We start from the raw sequence: 19,201 nt of genomic DNA on the forward strand, positions 1-19,201 counted from the left end.
TGTAAAACATAAGTGTACAGTTTATGTTAAAGGTATAAACTACAGTTTACAAAAGAAATGGTCTCTAAATATCATCAGTTTAAATTAGAATTGTTGCCACCCAGAAGTCCATGGACTAGTCACACTGTTTGGAGATTTTACATTGTTTGTTTTTGAAAATATCTTTATTGTTGTTTTGATTATAAAATATATTCAATGTTTATTGCAAAAATATTCAAATGCAGAAATGTATAAGACATCTAATTACCCAGAAGTAAGCACTAGAAGCAGTCAGGTACACCTGCTTCCAGATTTTGTTCTCTGCATAGTCACACACACACGTATGTTTTACCATCGTATGCTTCGTGTACCACTGAAAACTATCAAATGTCAACAGCACAACCACCTTCCATATGTATCAGACTCTCAGGAAGAATCAAGAAAAGAGTTAATGCTGGTATAATTTTCCCGTAAGTTTCATCTGCACTAACTTACGAGCATGTTCATCCGCCCACCGCTCACACGACAGAAACTCACCGTGTTGTAAAGGCCCTCAATCATCTCTGTTCCTTCTGTAGATTGAGCCACTACCTTCAGCTTCCCGGGTGACCCCTTCTCCAACTGCTGAACCTGGCGAGGAGGAACAGTGCGAGGATTATCTCTACAGGTGACAGAAAATAGGTGGCCCACAGGGTGTGTGTACGTTTAGGTGTTTGGACAGAGAAAAGAGGGCCGTCCCAAGGGACAATGTGGAGGGAGAGACAAGTTGCTGGGTGGGTTAGTTGGAGACAACAGAAGGGGAGCCACGGAGGGATGCTTTCCAGGCATTGACTGAACAGATGGCGTGTTCCAGGGGACCACTTCCCGAGCACTGAGACAGGCCGGAAACACAGCAGGGAGTACATTCGGTGGGGAAATCAAGAGCTTTATTTCGTCTTGTTAAATTTAAAATGCTTGAGAGGAATTCAAGTGGAGACGCCCAGCAGGCAGCTGCATAAATGGGTGTGGAGTTGGGCAGGAAGCCTGAGCAGAGGCCTCAGCACTGAGACAGGACGTGCGGCCGCGGGAGGGACAGCGAGGGGGAAGGGGAGGAGGGGGAGGGGCGGCCGGGCGCCGAGACCCGGGGCGGGAGCACCATCTTCAGGGTCCCTGGCGAGCACGGTTAGAGGGCAGCAGGGAAGCGCGGGAGCGGGGAGGGCGAGGCGACAGCCACGGCTGGCAGGTGCTGGGGACTCACCTCCACAGGCACGAACTTGCGCAGGAATCGGACGCCGAGCTGCTGCATGGAGGAGCCCACCTTCTCGGCCATCTCCTGGTCGAAGCCCCGCAGCAGCTGCGAGCGCACCATGACCGTGACCTCCAGGCCCAGGCCGGCCAGGAAGCCTGCGCACTCCAGCGCCGCGGGGGATGCGCCCACCACCAGGGTCGCGCCCGGGCAGTAGGGCAGAGAGAAGAGGTCATCGCTGCAAAGAGAGAAGGGGTTTCCAGGCGGGATGGTGCCACGCGGGGCCGGAACGAACAGGCGCTGAAGGGGACAGACAGCCTGTGGAGTGCGTGTCCACTGCGGAGGGAGATGCCCAGCCCAGTGTCTCGAAATCAAACTAGTGGGTCACAGGCCAAGATTTTGTAAATAATACAATGGAATGGAGGATATTAGACCACATTCCATGTAATAAGAAGAAACACTGCTTTGCTTGGTGTGTGTGTTGTGTGTTCACCTGAACAACCACACAGTGAAAAAAGTATTTCTTAAAGTGCGCCTGCTCAAAAAAGTGTGAAAGTCATCGTCCAGCTTTATATGTCAAGGTCGTATGTCCTGCTACAACCGTCCAATGAGAATTCCTATTACATCCCAGTATTAGGACAGCTATGCTTCTCCTGGTCACCTGGTTCATTACTGTCATACAGACACGAAACCCGACAGCAGTGAAGTAGTCACTGCTTCCCTGTGAGATCTAGAAATTGTAGAGCCAAATCCCAGACCCGTTCCCAGAGCACCTACCAGGAGACCTGTAACACACCTGTGTGCATCTGTGACCTTATTATTTACCGAGCCTACGGTCTCTGTGCTCCATTATGTTAACTACTTAGCTTTGCATTGTATGTACTTTTATTTGTCATTAGTTCAAATCTTTTGTGAAATAAGACAGGGAGTAAATAAACTGGAGACACAGAAACATACTATTTACAACTTACGGTTAGATGGCCTAGTTAATCTTACCTAGTAATACAGTATTCTTTATCTCCTTGGATTCCCAAATAGCGCGGCCTTTCCCCTGTTGCTATGACGAATTTTGCTGCAGTATAATACGTTTCCTGTCCCTTTCCATTGGTTGCCTTGAAAAGAGCAAAGCAAACTTCACTTTTCATCAAACACCACAGAATATCAGACACCCGGGACGCAGTAGTTACTACGGAGCTTCCCGTCAGCGGGAACACACATGCAAAGATAGTAACGCACTGGGATAACCTCCTGCACAGAAAACAGGCGTATTCACAGCCTGGGCGCCATGGCCGCGGTGCGGGGCAGCGGGGGACTGGAGAGAGGACAGAGCGTGCCCAAGTGCACAGGCCAGAGAGCAGCTGGCATCTGGGGAGCAGCCAGTGCCGGGAAGGAACAAGGAAAGAGGGCGCCAACTCTGAAGACCCTTGTGCGCCGTCCCGAAATCCAGGCTCTGCGGAATCCACAAAGCTGCTCATTGTTTGTTTATTTTCAATTACACAAGCGAATCATAAATCCATTTTCATTAGAAAATTAAAAAACAGTGGGACGGAGGGAGGGCAGCCTGGAGGAGGGTCCTGAACAGAACAGTCAGGCTGCGGCGGGGAGAAGGCAGGCAGGTGACGGCCTGAGAAACAAGCCCACCGACTGGAGCTCCCACCCCGGTCTCCTGTGGCCACGTGAGGTTCTCAGCTCTCAACACACCACTGACACCTTTCTAGAGACAGCAGGTGACCACAAAAGGACCTCAAGTCCTGTCCAGGCCATCAAGAACTGTGCCACCAAAGCAGAGGACAGAGGTGGAGCAGGTGCTGAGGACGGCAGCGGACTGTCTCCCATGCTCCAGTTCAATGTTTGTGATCATCACAACAGTCTCATTCTCCTTAAGTACAGATCTTACAACATACAAATATTACAAATACAAATGTATAAAATACACTAGTTCTGATACTACTTTTACTAGTGCTTTTATGAATAATATGTACCGGAGTTCTAGTTAAGGTTTCATTTTTTAAAAAAATTGCACTCCTAAAATTTTGATCTTTTTAGAATTTTGAACTCTGAACTGTTTAAACATTTCCTCTTTTAAGATGGCAATGAAAACGAAAGGCAAACAAATTAAAACTGAGAGTTCTTTAAAAGGCAATTTCTCCACTTTAGCTAGACGTGGAATCAACGAACACTGGGGAAAGCACACACGTGCACGGCTGTGCACACGTACACCGGCTGCAGCCCTCAACACGCAACACGGAGTCTGGGTTCACGGCAGGCATGGCAGAAGTAAGGAAAGCAACGAGTGGGACAAAACGCCCCAACAGACCTTGATTTTATGGTGTTCAACAAATTCCCCGCAGGAGTTGACGTGGGCCACCGCCGTCTCCCTCAGAGCCCGCCGGTAGCCCCGGGTCATAGAGCCGATGTGGTTCTGAATGGCTTTGGTCATGGTCTCCCAGTTGTGCTTCACTGAGGAGAAATCACCAGGAGGTGTGAAGGGGCTGCACTGTCACCGGTAAGTCACATGTAACACACGAGCCACCCTATCTATCGCTTCAAGAATCAAGACGTGAACAGAAGATAATTAGCAACTGGAACCTTTTTTATGCCAGTCACGGCTTATACTTCTTCCTCTTTTATAATACAAAAGACGCGCAAAGCAGAGATGTGAAAACAAGGAAAGCCCATGGAGGAGGGCGGGGAGCAGCCCTCTTGCAGCCAGGCCCCAGGGTCTCGAGGTACCGGGAGCGCCCCCAGGACAGGTGCGGGACATCTCCCCGGCCACTCCCCCTGGGTCCCCGGCGGGGCTGTGACAGTGAATGCCCTGCGTTTAGATGACCTAGTTCACCCACTTCCCGTTGAAGCTGGGGTGGGGTTGACAGAATGAAGATTCCTCCTCACCCTGGACCTTCTAGGTGGGGTTTCTTTCCTGGATTCATCTCATCTGCCGATGCCGGTCCCCAAGGAGACACCAGCCCAGGGCTCCCGTCAAGCTGGGGGAGGTCCCCAAAGGCAAACCCATCCAATGGGGGTTCACCCTCTGGTCACATTTGGACCCGGACCCCTCCAGCGCTCTTGAGGGCCCCACTCACTGGGACATGGGACAGGAGAGCACAGGGAAGGGGCAGAGGTCACAGTGCGCGGAGGCTCGGGCGGCGGCAGTGATTATGGCCCAGACGTCATGTCACCCTTCCTAGGACCTCAGTGGACAAAAAGTCTCCTAAGATTTTGCAGTCCAGATGGCCATTCTGGTTACTACGTTCCCAGACCCCATGCCCATGATCCCAGGGGGTTTCGACCAGCAGTGATGACCATCTCTACACAGCCCACATGGTGTGGGGCAAGCTGCTTCCCGTCCTGTGTCCTACCTCAAGGGCCACCTTTGCCACCTCCACTCCTCAAGGCTCCTAAGTGCCCCTCAGGTTGATGCTGGAAACCTCAGCACCAATTACGGGCACTAAGTCGCTCCCCTCCCCTTCCCCTCCCCTCCCCCTCCCTCTCCCCTCCCCCTCCCTCTCCCCTCCCCCTCCCCCCCCCGCCTCCCCTCCCCCAGCAGGCTGTGCTGCTCCAGGGCAGGAGTGATAGTTTCCTCATCTCTGCATCCTCAGAGCCTCACCAATAGGTGTTTCGCAGGTTTTTTTTTTTTTTTTTGGCCACACCGCACGGCATGCGGGATCTTGGTTCCCCAACCAGGGATCGAACCCGCATCCCCTGCAGTGGAAGCGCAGAGTCCTAACCACTGGACCGCCAGGGAAGTCCCACCAATAGGTTTTTATTGGTGAATTTGTTTTCCATTTTTCATTAACCAAAGACATACATAAACACTGATAAAAAAGAAAGTGTCCTCACAGTAATGGATAAAATCCACACAATGACCCTTGCTATTCTGTTTTCTTTATACTTGAAAGAAATCTGAAAATAGTGATTATTCCCTCTCACACTCTGCTAAGGGTTTGGAATGGCTGAGGCTGCAACAACTCCCTCCTTAAGTACTAAGGCCCACGAAAGCAGGTTTCAACTGACCATCTCTGAGTTCTCTGGGCCTGGCTGGCACACGGTGGGCTCTTAACAAGTGTTTATTAAACTAATTTAAAACTAAACCACAGGGACTTCCCTGGCGGTCCAGTGGTTAGGACTCCACGCTTTCACTGCCGAGGGCCCGGGTTCGATCCCTGGTCGGGGAACTAAGATCCCATAAGCTGCACAGCGCAGCCAAAAAAAAAACCCCATAAAACTAAACTACAGAAATGTAAATAGCAAGGATTTCTAAGGAACTCATTCTTTCTCTTCTCCCATTCTATATTTTTACACACTATCTACCCACCTTGTTGATTGTACTCCCAGCCAAACTTCCTTGAGTCAGTTAGCGCCTGGCCCAAAAGGGCGGCTTGGTGCATCAACTTCTTAGGGATGCAGCCAACATTCACACAAGTGCCACCAAGACCTGAGAGAGAAGGCCATAGTTGTAACGTTGTATGTGTGTGTGTGGGGGGGGTTTTGCGCACGTGCAGAGTGGGTGTTATTAAAACGTGGAAATGACAAACTCCACGGTCATGGGGGTCACCATCACGCCCCACAACAACACGAAATGATTCACCGAACTTGTTGGCCGAGGGTCCATGAAGAAGGCCCAGGGATGCGCAAAACATGGACGTGCATGTGAACGGTTTTCTGGGGACAGAGTCCAAAACTTCCACTTGAGTCTGACCCACAAAGTGGTCAGAACCGTGTCAGGTTAATTAGGCCCACGCTGCACTAAGGCCAAGACTGTGGCCTCCAGCCTTTGCTTCTGCAAACCTGAGTCCTCCTCTGAGGCAGCAAAGGTCCACCGCCAGCTGCCAGGTAACATCTACTCTGGATCCTTCAACAACACGGGGCTAGAAACAGAAGAGCCCTCTGAGAGGACATCTCTCCTGGTGTCCAGGTTAAGCGGGCTCTTTCTGGACAGGAGAGGGGAGGGGGGCAGAGGGAGGAAGAAGAAAGACAAGCGTTCTAACCATACGAGCAAAGTTGAGGTGGATTACCTTTAATATATGAAATTCTAGGCTAGATTTTTTTGAGTAAACTTGAACTTTAAAAACCAACTTTCCCGGGGCTTCCCTGGTGGCGCAGTGGTTAAGAACCCGCCTGCCAGTGCAGGGGACACGGGTTCGAGTCCTGGTCCGGGAAGATCCTACATGCCACGGAGCAACACAGCCCACATGTCACAGCTACTGAGCCTGCACTCTAGAGCCCGCGAGCCACAACTACTGAGCCCACGTGCCACAACTACTGAAGGCCGCACACCTAGAGCCCGTGCTCCACAACAAGAGAAGCCACCGCAATGAGAAGCCCGCGCACCGCAACGAAGAGTAGCCCCCGCTCATCACAACTAGAGAAAGCCTGCGCGCGGCTACAAAGACCCAACACAGCCAAAAATAAAATAAATAAATTTATTAAAAAAAACACAAAAAACACCAACTTTCCCATTTTGTCAGGGTTCTGGCAGGAAACAGGTGACACGCCAGCTGGGGAACTGAGGAGAGGGTAGAAATCATTACAGGGTGTGGCAGGAAGAGCAGTGGGTGGAAGGGGGGCCACCACCAGCCCCGTGTAGGGGTAAGCGACGGGGCCAGTGCCACCACCCAAAGCTGGACCACGGGGGGAGAACCAGCCTGCAGTGCCCAGCGGGCCTGGAGACCCTGCCCTACGCCCCCTCCTCTGCTCTTCCCGTTAACCCAATGGCCATGCCCCAGCAGAAGCCAGAGGGCACGCGGCCAATTCCCCAGTTTGTGGGGAGAGCAGGGTACAGACAACGGGGATGGACCGAAGCATAAAGAGAAAACACCCAGCACAAAACCTATGCCTTCTATGCTACAGTGAAAAGAGCGTGGACAGGCGAGCACTCTTGTCTACAGCAAAGTCCCAGGCTGGGAGCTCGCTGTGCGTTGCATTAAACGGACCTGGGATGACCACACACACTAACTCAACTGACCATCCTGCAGCCACTGGGGTCCATGATAAAATCAATGCAGAAACACAGAAAAGCATCATGGCCACCTCAAGCGAGCACAACGGGGTGCACACACCACGGCGTGACCACAGCTGTGTGAAAACATCCATGTGTGTGCACAAAAATTATTCTGGCAGAAGTTCTGGAATACTGGGGTCATGGAATTTTTCCCTTTCGCACAGTCTTCCTTAATTATTTTTCTATTATTCTTCCAGTGTCTCCCCTTGTTAACAATGTGAATGGACATTTAGTTTCCTCACCCCTGAAACAGGTGGGTTAAACTTGAGATTGTTGTGAGGACTGAGGGAGACTGAGCCGACAGAGAACAACCGCCGCACGATGGTGGGAAGAGCAGCTCACCCCATGATGTGCCCTGGGGCGACGGGACCACAACGTCCAGCACCATGACTCTCCTCCCCAAAACGGCGGCTTCCTATGAAAAAAGCCACAGATAGAGATCCTGTCATTTTCCTGACACTCCCCCGATTTCTCTCTCCCCTAAACGATGACTGTGCTTGTGGTGAAACCCAGTCTTTCCTCTTTATTAAACCAGCTATTACAACAACAGAGTAGACTGGAACATCATAAATGGCTTTTTTTTAAGTAGCAGAAGAAATGCTCATGGCAATCACCAGGAAAATTATCTTCGGGTGTCATTTTCTTCATACCTGAGCACACGAAAGGCCGCCAGAGCCACCACCAATGACAATGAGGTCGTAATCATATGCTGGATCTTCCTCAAGGAGCTTCTGTAATAAACCACTCTGATGTGCCTGAGGGTTAATCAAAGGAGAGAACACAGTATGACTTGTTTTCAAACTATTTCTTTGTACCCTATGCTTAATCAGCATAAATTTCTTTTATAAAAATCTTGGAAACAGTTGACCTACAATTTATGTAAGTTGGAACTGTCAGTTTACCTGGATGGCATTCAGTTGGGTCCAACTAGTTAGAATGGATGCCAAAGCACATATATTTTGTTGGTTATCACCCAATAGTGAGGCATGTGTCCAATGATGGGGAGGCCATGGCCTTATATCCATGTCAGACAAGGTCATTTTGTAAGCAGCTCTTCTGCCCTTTTCTGTTTGTTCATTTCTGCTTTCCTCAGACCTTAATTGCAAAACTGAGATCATAGGTAACATTTAAACTAGCTCCTGATTTCTGCTCTACTGAATGCACGCAATACCTCGCCTGACCTGTTGACTCCTTTCCTGGATTAAAAGGAGTAAGAATGAAGGATTAAGTAGGTAAACAATGACTGACTCTCTATGCCCATCTTCCCCCTTAGCAAATCTGCAGGTGGACCACGTGGGCAAGATGGCATCCAAAGGAAGCTCAGGAGAAGTCAGCAGGTCTGCACACAATGGAGAAACGACGAAGAATCTGACCTCCTGTCTTAATGATTAACTGAGATTATTTCCCCTTTTTCCCTTTAAAAACGTTCATGGCCAAGCAGAATCTTCCAAGTTGGTTCTGGGACATGGGTCCGCCTTCTCCCCAGATGGCTGGCTTTTCTGATTAAAGCAACTTTCCTTTCTGCTAACACTTGCTTCTCGATATTGGCTTTCGACTGACGAGCAGATAAACCTGAGTCACAGAATAACTTAGTGCAGTTAAATAGCCAAGCACCATTTTTCAAGATCCTCTATATTTTGTTCACTTTGAAAACAATTCTCATGCATCATCAGCAGGACATGCACTTTGAAGCTTTTCCTGGTTTCTCGTAAATTGACCTAAATCTTGCAACTTCCTATACAACTCAAACAACCTGCTCTTTCCGTCGGGATGGTCAGGAGGCTGACGCTGCAGCACACTCTCGTGTCCACTTGGCCCGCCTTGTGGTCAGAAGAAGCTTAGACGAGGTCAGAGACTCCATACGTGACTAAACAATAGTTCTGTCTGTGCGAAGTCAGCTGCTCAGTCCCATCACACTGGCTTTCGAACGGGCTCGTCCTGGGAGCGCCATGCAAGTGCCACGCGACCAAAGACCCAGCAGATGTCTCGTGCATGGTCCCAAAGCCGGGTGGCCTCCTGATTCCTAGGGGCCCGTAGGGAAATCTACCTCCTACACAGCTGCTGTCCAAGGGAGAGTCTTCCAGTCTCCAAGTAGAACTGACATCTCTACAGCCCCAGATCCATGCTCTGACAGCATTTTCCCAGCTAGGATTGGCAAGACCAGCACCTCCAAAGGTGTTTAGAGGCTATAAACTATGGTACTTACCACCATGTGAGTTGGGTTATAGCTTCTAGGACAGACAGAGCAGGCTGTTACTAGATAACAATGCCAATCCCAGATTAACATACAACGTAGACAATCTTTTCTCCCGACAAAAATATAATTCTTAATTGAAATCGAAATATAAGGATTTAATCAATCACTGATTATTACCATTTGCATACATACATAAAGGATACAAGAGCAGAATTTTAATAAAAGCAAACAACTAGGTAAAATACAGACCTTATTTAATAAATAACCATTTTTATCTATCTCTACTTAACCAAACGATTCCTGTTCATTTCTGCATTCTAGGAATCAAATAAGCAAAGCTTTGCAAAGCTCACAGGGTCAGCAGCCTTGGTAGGAGTTCTGTGTACCCTGGACCAGAATGTGAGTGTTGACCTCGTTTCACTAAACCTTGAGGAGGGAAGAGGCCTTGTCCCTGTCCCATCAGGAGGAAAAGAGCAGGGCCGCTCACCTGTCTGCCCTGCAACCTCACTCAAAGCCTCTTCCTTCTCAGCTTCGGAAGTTTGAATCCGTAGAAAAGCTGATTTCCATTAAAGTAATCAAGATGACCTGATAACCATCCTATAGGCTTCTGAGTTTACAAGCTCCGAAAGACACAAATGAATAGACTTCTAAAAACCATCTCCCCCCCCCCCCTTTTAATTATTTTTTTAAAACAAAATTTGAACAAACAGCATTCCAGAACACACGATACTATCATTACCTGGAAAGTTCGGTCACATCCGCCCACGTGCACTTTATTCACAAAGATACTGGGCACAGTCCTCTGATTAGTGATCTCCGACAGCACCTCTTGAACACTGGCCCCATCGTCTAAGGAATAAAAGATTAAATATGTAAAACACTGCAAAGGTTCTAAGCCTTTGTGAGCCGAGCTGAAGTGTTATGACACTCAGACGCCCACGTTTGCACACCCACAAAGGTCAGCATATCATACAACTTTATAAATGATGACTCGAGAGGGGAAAACACTCAGGTGTTCAAAAGGAACCTTAAAGAATAAAGACCAGTCTACTGACTCCTTTTAAAATAAACACTTCTAAATTAGAATCTGATTTATAATTCAATGACTAGGCAGAGACAGATAAGAATCCTCTTTAAAGAGCAAACATAAAATAAGATCTGCTTTAACAGTGGTAACTCAGGAAATATTTCCTGTAATTACATTTGAAAAAGCTTCATGATCAGGGTCCCTAAAAATAGAACTGGGCCGTAAGTACTTCCAGCACCCTGCTTGGGATACTCTCTAGACAAGTTTCAAAGATTTGAGAACACGTCACTTATTAAAGTGACCTGCCTAAAAGGAGGGGTGAAGTCCACGAAGGCTCAGATCAGGTTTTTGTTCACCATGACGTCTCCCACTCCTGCAAAACACATGCACGCGTAAAGTGCACAGGTGACAGGAATTCAAAAGTGTAAAGCTGGAAAACTAACGTGTTGCCCCTCGGGGTAATACACTCAGGAAACGGGCAGATGCACTTCATTTATCACAGCTTAATCTACTGTGCTAGAAAGCTGGCAGACACATCTGAAATGCCTGAAGGACTTCCAGGTTACCGGCTTATACATCTTCCTTCTACTCCCTCCCCTCAAACGCAAAAAACATAAACCAAAAAAAATCTACACAAATTATTTTCATATACAGGTTCATTCTCCGCGGGGTTGAATGTAGATGAAATTAGCTCATCTAACCGAAAGAGACAGGAGTAAATTGAATTGAATGAGGCAAACGGAAAGAAGTCAATCTTGTTGACATTTATTACAAACAACAATGTGTACTAATCATTCTACTTACCAACTTGATCAAGTTCCAAGATATTACAGTCAACTCCCAGAGAAGAAAAGAGTTCTTTAACCTGCAACAAAAATGCACCCAAGTTTTATTCTCACAAAGATTAGACAGAGCTATGAAACATGGGCATAGTAACAAGGGATGTTCAAAACAGATGTTCTTCAGGAACATGAGCTCTGGTCTATGTTCTCCCCCTTCCTCTATGCATCGTCCCAGAAAAACCTCACCCCATCTCTTTCCTTCCTTCACAATCTGCATTCTCGATTTCCAAATCTGTAACTTTTGCCCAAATCCCCTTTCTGAACTCAGGACAAGCAATATTTCTCCACCTGGCTGACCACAGGTACCTCACATGCAGCATGCCCCAAATAAAATTCATCTGTTCCCACATCCCTTTTCCTCTTTGTGTTTTCTGTCAACAGTCATTAAGCCATTCAACAAATACTCATCCATCACACACCTACTATAGAGGTCATCCATTGTTCTACATACTCAAGATACAACAATGAGAAAGACACAATCCCTGCCCTCCAGTAGGGGAAACAGACAAGGAAACGGACAATTCCACCCTGTCACCATTCGCCAGTTGCTTGAACACAAAACCCTAGGTCCTTGCTACTCAAATAGGGGGCCAGCAGCTTGGGCATCTCTAGGAGTCGTCAGACACGCGGACGCAGGCCCTGGATGCTGATCTGCATTTTGAGCACTTTGCGAAGCGCGGACTGAGTCACTCCAGTGCTTCCCTCTCCTGCGGTGTCTTCCTCCCCTCACTAACTCCTCACCCACCCAGTTAATGACCAAGTCTCGACAGTCCTCTGCGTGGAGCTCGTTCATCTTTCCAGTTCCCCCGAGTCGCGGTCCTCAGCCAGTGACACCTACCACGGGAATTTCTCAGCTCCCTCCTAGGGGTTCTCTAAGCTGCAGCTGACGAGGTCAGCTTTCAGCAGGGCTCCAACCCTTCAACGCCCTCAGCCCTCAAGGTAAAGCCCAGGGGCTCCAATTCCAGGATGGAGGCGTGAGGAACTTGGCAGACCTGCTCCCTGGCAAACGTCCACAACTGGTGGAACTTGTTTAAAAAGAGCCATTTAAAGTCTCTCGAAATTGAGGGCACATAGCAAGTAAGGAAACATTTATTGAAGAAAATCTACTAGATGTCAGTAAGAGCGGGAGAGTCTGAGGCACCTGAGCCATGACCTGCGCCTTCCCTCCTCTGCCCGTCAGCGTGATGGAAGCTCCACTCCAGGTGGACGTGGCCACGGGAATGAGGCTGCCTGTTCCCTGAGACCCCAGCCAGCAGAAGGGCCAGGCCACCACCATTTCCCAACCTCCCCACAGCTCTGAGTGGCAGAGGCTATATTCCCGGGAGGCGTGGCCAGCAACACGGGAAAAGCTCCCTTCCTTCAACCACCCCCACTCATAAATCCAAGTTTCTATCCCAGGCAAAAACGCCGGGGCCCTGATCCCCCCGGCCCCGGCCCACTGGTGGGACAAGGTTCCAGGCTGGGAGAGGCCACCGCCTCACCAGAGCTGCTCATAAAGCAGGTTGTCCCTCCAAGACAAGGGGGTCGCTGTCCCCACCCCAGCTCTGGAGCAAGGTCTCAGAGACTCTGCTCAGGGCAAGAGGTAAACCACAAGATCAGAGAGCTCCAAAACTCTACCCAAAGGAACGGACTTTATTTGAAACAGACTGTGGGGAAGTTCAAGTCTAATGGTGCAACTGAAACAATGGAGATTTCAGTGGTGAGCAGTTAAGGGGAGGCTGGTAGCTCCATCCTCTGTAGCCAGCTGGTTTACCAGAGAGCCAGGGAAGGACCTATCGAACAACAACCCTTCTAGGGTCAGAACAAACTGCAAATTTGTCTCAAAAACTACAGCTGCAAAGGGGCCCAGATTTAATTAGATAAGCGAACGGAACAATTTACACCCCAGGGGATTGTCAAAAACAGCAGAGCAACTAACCTGCAAATGGTGGAGCCTAACACCTGGCATGACACTGACAGGATCAGACAATGTAACACGGACGCCCAGCGAGAGCCCTGCTCAACCCTAACACATGGCATGACACTGACAGGGCCAGACAGTGTAACACGGGCGCCCAGCGAGAGCCCTGCTCAACCCTAACACCTGGCATGACACTGACAGGGTCAGACAACGTAACACGGACGCCCAGCGAGAGCCCTGCTCAACCCTAACACCTGGCATGACACTGACGGGGTCAGACAGTGTAACATGGACGCCCAGTGAGAGCCCTGCTCAACCCTAACACCTGGCATGACACTGACGGGGTCAGACAGTGTAACATGGACGCCCAGTGAGAGCCCTGCTCAACCCTAACACCTGGCATGACACTGACAGGGTCAGACAACGTAACACGGACGCCCAGCGAGAGCCCTGCTCAACCCTAACACCTGGCATGACACTGACGGGGTCAGACAGTGTAACATGGACGCCCAGTGAGAGCCCTGCTCAACCCTAACACCTGGCATGACACTGACAGGGTCAGACAATGTAACACGGGCGCCCAGCGAGAGCCCTGCTCAACCCTAACACCTGGCATGACAGTGACAGGGTCAGACAACGTAACACGGATGCCCAGTGAGAGCCCTGCTCAACCCTAACACCTGGCATGACACTGACAGGGTCAGACAACGTAACACGGACACCCAGCGAGAGCCCTGCTCAACCCGTTATCCCAGGGCGGCTGCGCAGGCCCAAGGCTGCACCTCTGAGGAGCATGCGGGGCTCCATCTTCAGGTGGAAACAAACTTCCCCCAAATAATCCAGCCAACACACTACAAAGAAATAAACAAGCAAGCAGAAACAAGCCACAGAGAAGGAGGGGTCCAGTATCTGGAGTTGATATCATACATTACCTAAAATGTCCTGGTTTCAACAAAAAAAATACCAGATACACAAAGAAACAGGAAAGTGGATCCATACACAGGAAGAAAAGCAGGCAAGAGAACCTGCCTCTGAGAGGTCCCAGAGAGCATGAGGAACTGGCCAAGTAGCCACTGTAAATACATTCAAGGAACTGGAGAAAAGTATGCTTCAGGAGATATGAAGGAAGGTATGATGCTAATGTCTCATCCAGTAGAAAATATCAATAAAGAGACAGAAATTATATAAAGGAACCAACTGGAAATCACGGGAAAGTACAGTAACTAAAGTCAAAATTCCACTATAGTATCTCTACACTAGACTTGAACTGGCAGAATTAGCAAAGCTGAGGACAGATAAGTGGAGCTTATGCAGCCTCAAGCCACAGAGAGAAGAGATAAAGAAAAAGGACAGAACCTTAGAGAAATATGGGACCGCATTAAGCACAATGTATGCACAGTGTGAAAACCAGTAAGAGACAGAAAGAAAAGGGCAAAAGAAATATTTGAAGAGATACACAAAAATATCCCAAATTTGATGAAAAATTGCAATCTAAATCCAAGAAGCTAAATGATGTCAAAGTAAGATAACTCAATAGAAGCTCTGGAAATTGGTCAGAGATCTACAGCAACCAAGTGAATGCTCAGTGAAGAAAGAGCCACATTTAAATGGTAGAGAATTCTGTGGCGCTTTCCATCTCCCCAGTGCTGCACGGCACAGGAAGAGGGGAGCAGCAGCCTGGGCCTCCGGTCTCTTTCACAACATGGAGAGAGCAGAGAGGCCCTCACCCCCATGTGAGGGCTGCCTGAAGGACTGGTCTCGGTGAAGCCTAACCGAGACTGAGTGAAAAGCACAAATACAGGCCCAGGGAAGATGTCCAGAAAAGGCCTCAGAAGAGCTTAGGCCTCCATCCTGCACTGGTTAGGGCAAGTCTTCCCTAACTTGGAGCCAGTCTGTGAAGACTGGGAGAGGTGGCTGTATTTATAATGCCAAATTTTCAAGAAAAGATAACATGCATACAAAGAAATGGAAAAAATGGCCCAAAGAAAAAAATGAATCTCCAAAAATGTCCCTGAACACATATAGACTTCATTCTTACTAGACAAAGACTTGAAAACAACTGTCTTAAATATGCTCAAAGAGGAAAACACAAAGAACTAAAGGAAATCAGGAAAATGATATATGAATAAAATGAAAATATCAGCAAAGAGATAAAAATAACCAAACAGAAACTCTGAAGGTGAAAAAGACAATCAATGAATTATAAAATTCACTAGATGAATTCAAGAGCAGGCTCAAACAGAGAGAAGAAAGAATCACCAAACTTGAAGACAGGCCATTTGAAATTATTAGGTCTGAGGAGGAAAAGGAAAGAAGAAAAATGAACATGGAGTAAGTGACTTGAGGGAGACCATTAAACAATACACACATTATGGAAGCCAAAGAAGAAGAAATGGGGCAGAGAACTTATTTGAAGAAATAATGCCCCAAAACTCTCCAAATTTGAGGAAAGACATGAATATACACATACAAGAAACTCAAAAAACCCCAAGAAAGGGACTTCCCTCGTGGCACCGTGGTTAACAATCTGCCTGCCAATGCAAGGGACACGGGTTCGATCCCTGGTCCAGGAAGATCCCACATGCCATGGAGCAACTAAGCCTGTGTGCCACAACTACTGAGCCTGTGCTCTAGAGCCTGTGAACCACAGCTACTGAGCCCACGTGCCACAACTACTGAAGCCCGAGTCCCTAGAGCCCGTGCTCCACAACAAGAGAAGCCACCACAATGAGAAGCCTGCGCACCGCAACAAAGAGTAGCCCCTGCTTGCTGCAACTAGAGAAAGCCCGCACACAGCAATGAAGACCCAACGCAGCCAAAAATAATAAATAAATAAAATTTAAAAAGCCCCAAGAAGGATAAACACAAAAAGACTCACACCAAGACACATTATAATCAAAACGTCAAAAACCAAAGACAAAGAGAGAATCTTGAAAGTAGCAAGAGAACAGCAGCTCGTCACCTACAAGTGATCCTCATTAAGGTTATAAGTGGATTTCTCAGTAGAAACCTCATAGGCCAGAGAGAGCTGGATAATATATTTAAAGTTCTGAAAGAAAAAAAACAAAAACAAAAAAAACAATTATCAACCAAGAATTCTATATCTGGCCAAAAAAAAAACAAAAAAAGTCCTTCAAAATTGAGGGAGAAGCTAAGACTTTCTCAGATAAACAAAAGTTGAGGGAGTACATTAATACTAGACCTGTCTTACAAGAAATGCTATAGGCAGCCTTTCAAGTTGAAATGAAAGCATGCTAGATAGGAATGCAAAGCCATATGAAAATACAAAGCTCTCACATAAAGGTAAACATATACAAACATACAGACCAGTATTACTGTAATTTTAGCTTATAATTACATTATTTACTCTTCTATTGGATTTAAAAGACATAAGTCAGAAAACAACTATAAGTCTATGGATACACAATGTATAAAGATGTAATTTGTGACATAACATGAAGGGATGAAGGGGGAGGGGTCAGAACTGTAAGAAGTAGAGTTTTTGTATGTGATGGAAGTTAAACTGCTATCAGTTTAAAACAGATTACATCTTTCGGATGGTATATGTAATTCCAATGGTAACCACAAAAATATCTACAAAATATACACAAGGGAAACAAGAAGGGAGTCAAAAAGTATCCTTACAAAAAATCAACTGAACATAAAGGAAGACAGTAAGATAGGAAATGAGGGACAAAAACTATAAGCTATGCAGAAAACAAATACCAAAATGGCAAAAGCAAGTCCTTTCCTAACAATAATTACTTTAAATGTAAATGGATTAAACTCCCCAAACAAGAGACATAGACTGACAGAATGGATAAAAAGACAGGATCCAACATTATGCTGTCTAGAAGACTCACTTTAGAGCTAAGGACACACATAGGCTGAAACTGAAAGGATGGAAAAGACATGCCAAGCAGATAGTAACCAAAAGAGAGCTGGAATGTTTATACTAATATAAAACAAAATAGACTTTATGCCAAAACTGGTATAAGAGACTAAAAAGGACATTATATAGTTTATTATTACTATTATTTTTTTTATTTTTATTTTTTTGGCTGTGTTAGGTCTTTGTTGCTGTGCACACGCTTTCTCTAGTTGTGGCGAGCAGGGGCTACTCTTCGTTGTGGTGCGTGGGCTTCTCATTGTGGTGGCTTCTCTTGCTGTGGAGCACGGGCTCTAAGCACGTGGACCTCAGTAGTTGCAGCACACAGGCTCAGTAGTTGTAGCACGTGGACCCTAGAGCGTGAAGGCTCAGTAGTTGAGGCATGCAGACTCTAGCGTGCACAGGCTTCAGTAGTTGTGGTGCGTGGGCTCTAGAGCACAGGCTTGGGAGTTGTGGCACAGGGGCTTAGTTGCTCCACAGCATGTGGGATCTTCCCAGCCCAGGGATCAAACCCGTGTCCCCTGCATTGGCAGGCAGATTCTTAACCACTGCACCACTAGGGAAGTCCAAAAAAGCACATTATATGTTAAAAGGACATTGTGTGTCAATTTACCAAGAAGACATAACAATCATAAAAATATATCTACCAAACCTCAGAGCTTCTAAATATATGAAGCAAACACTGACCAAATTGAAGAAAGAAACTGATAGAACTAAATTATAGTAGAAGACTTCAATATTCCACTTTCAAAAATGGATAGAACAACCAGACAGAAGACCAATGACGAAATAGAGGACTGGAAGAACACAATAGACCAATTGGACCTAACAGACACATTACATAACACTCCACCCAACAAACATGGAATACACATTCTTCTCAAGTACACATGGAACATTCTCCAGGATACATCATAGCCTAGGCCACAAAAGAAGTCTTAATAAAAAGATTAAAATATATAAAGTATCTTTTCTTATCACAGTAGATTGAAACTAGAAATCAGAGCAGAAGGAAAACTAGAAAATTCACAAATATGTGGAAATTAAACATCACACTCTTAAACAATAAGTCAAAGAAGAAGCCACAAGGGAAATCATACAATATCTTGACAAGTGAAAATGAGAACACAACATACCAAACCTTATGGGATGCAGTGAAAGTAGTGATAAGAGAAAAATTTACAGCTATAGATGTTTACATTAAGAAAGAAGAAAGACCTTAAATCACAACCTAACTTTACACCTTAACTAGAAAAAGAACAAACTAAACTCAAAGCTGGCAAAAGAGAGGAAATAAGAGCAGAGATAAACAAAATAGAGAATATAAAAACAATACAGAAAATTAACAAAACCAAGAGTTGGTTCTTTGAAAAGATCTAAAAATCGACATACCTTTAGCTAGATTGACTAAGAAAAAAATAGAGAAGACTCAAATAACTAAGATCAGAAATGAAAGAGGCAACATTACTACTGTTTTTACAGAAATATTACAAGACAGTACTCTGAACACTCTAACAAATCGGATAACCTAGATAAAACTGATAAATTCCTAGAAACATGGAACCTACTAAGACTGAATCATGAATAAGTAGAAAAGGTGAATACACCTGTAACTAGTAAGGAGACTGAATCAGTAATCAAAAGCCTCCCAATGAAGAAAAGCCCAGGACCAGATAGCTTCACTGGTGAATTCTACTGAACATATAAAGAAGAGTGAACACCAATCCTCCTCAAAGTCTCCCAAAAATCTGAAGAGGGAACACTTCCAAATTCATTCTATGTGACTACCATTGCCCTGAAAACAAAGCCAAAGACACCACAAGAAAACTATGGACCAATATCCCTCATAAATATTGACTGAAAAATCCTCAACAAAATAAATACTAGCAATAGGAATTCAACAGAATATTAAAACTATTATACACTATAATCAAGTGGGATTTATTCCTAGAATGCAAGGATGGTTCAACATACAAACATAGATCAATGTAGTACACATCACGTTAACAGAATTAAGAGAAAAAAAACCACATGATCATTTCAATGGATGCAGAAAAAGCATTTAAGAAAATTCAACACCCTTTCATGATAAAAACACTCAACAGACTAAGAATAGAAAGAAATTACCTCAGCATATAAAG

General features: G+C 46.3%; 1 protein-coding gene across 6 annotated transcripts in view; it reads right to left on the reverse strand.

Moving 5' to 3' along the window:
• TXNRD3 (thioredoxin reductase 3) overlaps positions 1-19,201 on the reverse strand; it is a gene marked incomplete at its 5' end in the record, with an annotated part of 41,742 nt that overhangs the window by 16,364 nt on the left and 6,177 nt on the right. For 5 of the 6 annotated variants that reach the window (XR_014232237.1, XR_014232238.1, XM_082345220.1 and 2 more), the window contains 9 exons: positions 517-609; positions 1,217-1,442; positions 2,201-2,316; positions 3,522-3,664; positions 5,520-5,639; positions 7,548-7,620; positions 7,856-7,960; positions 10,142-10,251; positions 11,234-11,294. Coding sequence is in view for 4 of the 6 variants with exons in the window: in XM_082345220.1 (XP_082201346.1) it covers positions 517-609; positions 1,217-1,442; positions 2,201-2,316; positions 3,522-3,664; positions 5,520-5,639; positions 7,548-7,620; positions 7,856-7,960; positions 10,142-10,251; positions 11,234-11,294 (1,047 nt within the window). The remainder of the gene's footprint in view (positions 1-516; positions 610-1,216; positions 1,443-2,200; positions 2,317-3,521; positions 3,665-5,519; positions 5,640-7,547; positions 7,621-7,855; positions 7,961-10,141; positions 10,252-11,233; positions 11,295-19,201) is intronic. The other variant, XM_082345221.1, reaches the window with a different exon arrangement.

Source organism: Balaenoptera borealis (genome assembly GCF_965194805.1).
Source record: "Balaenoptera borealis genome assembly, chromosome: 12".
Taxonomy (NCBI): Eukaryota; Metazoa; Chordata; class Mammalia; order Artiodactyla; family Balaenopteridae; genus Balaenoptera; species Balaenoptera borealis.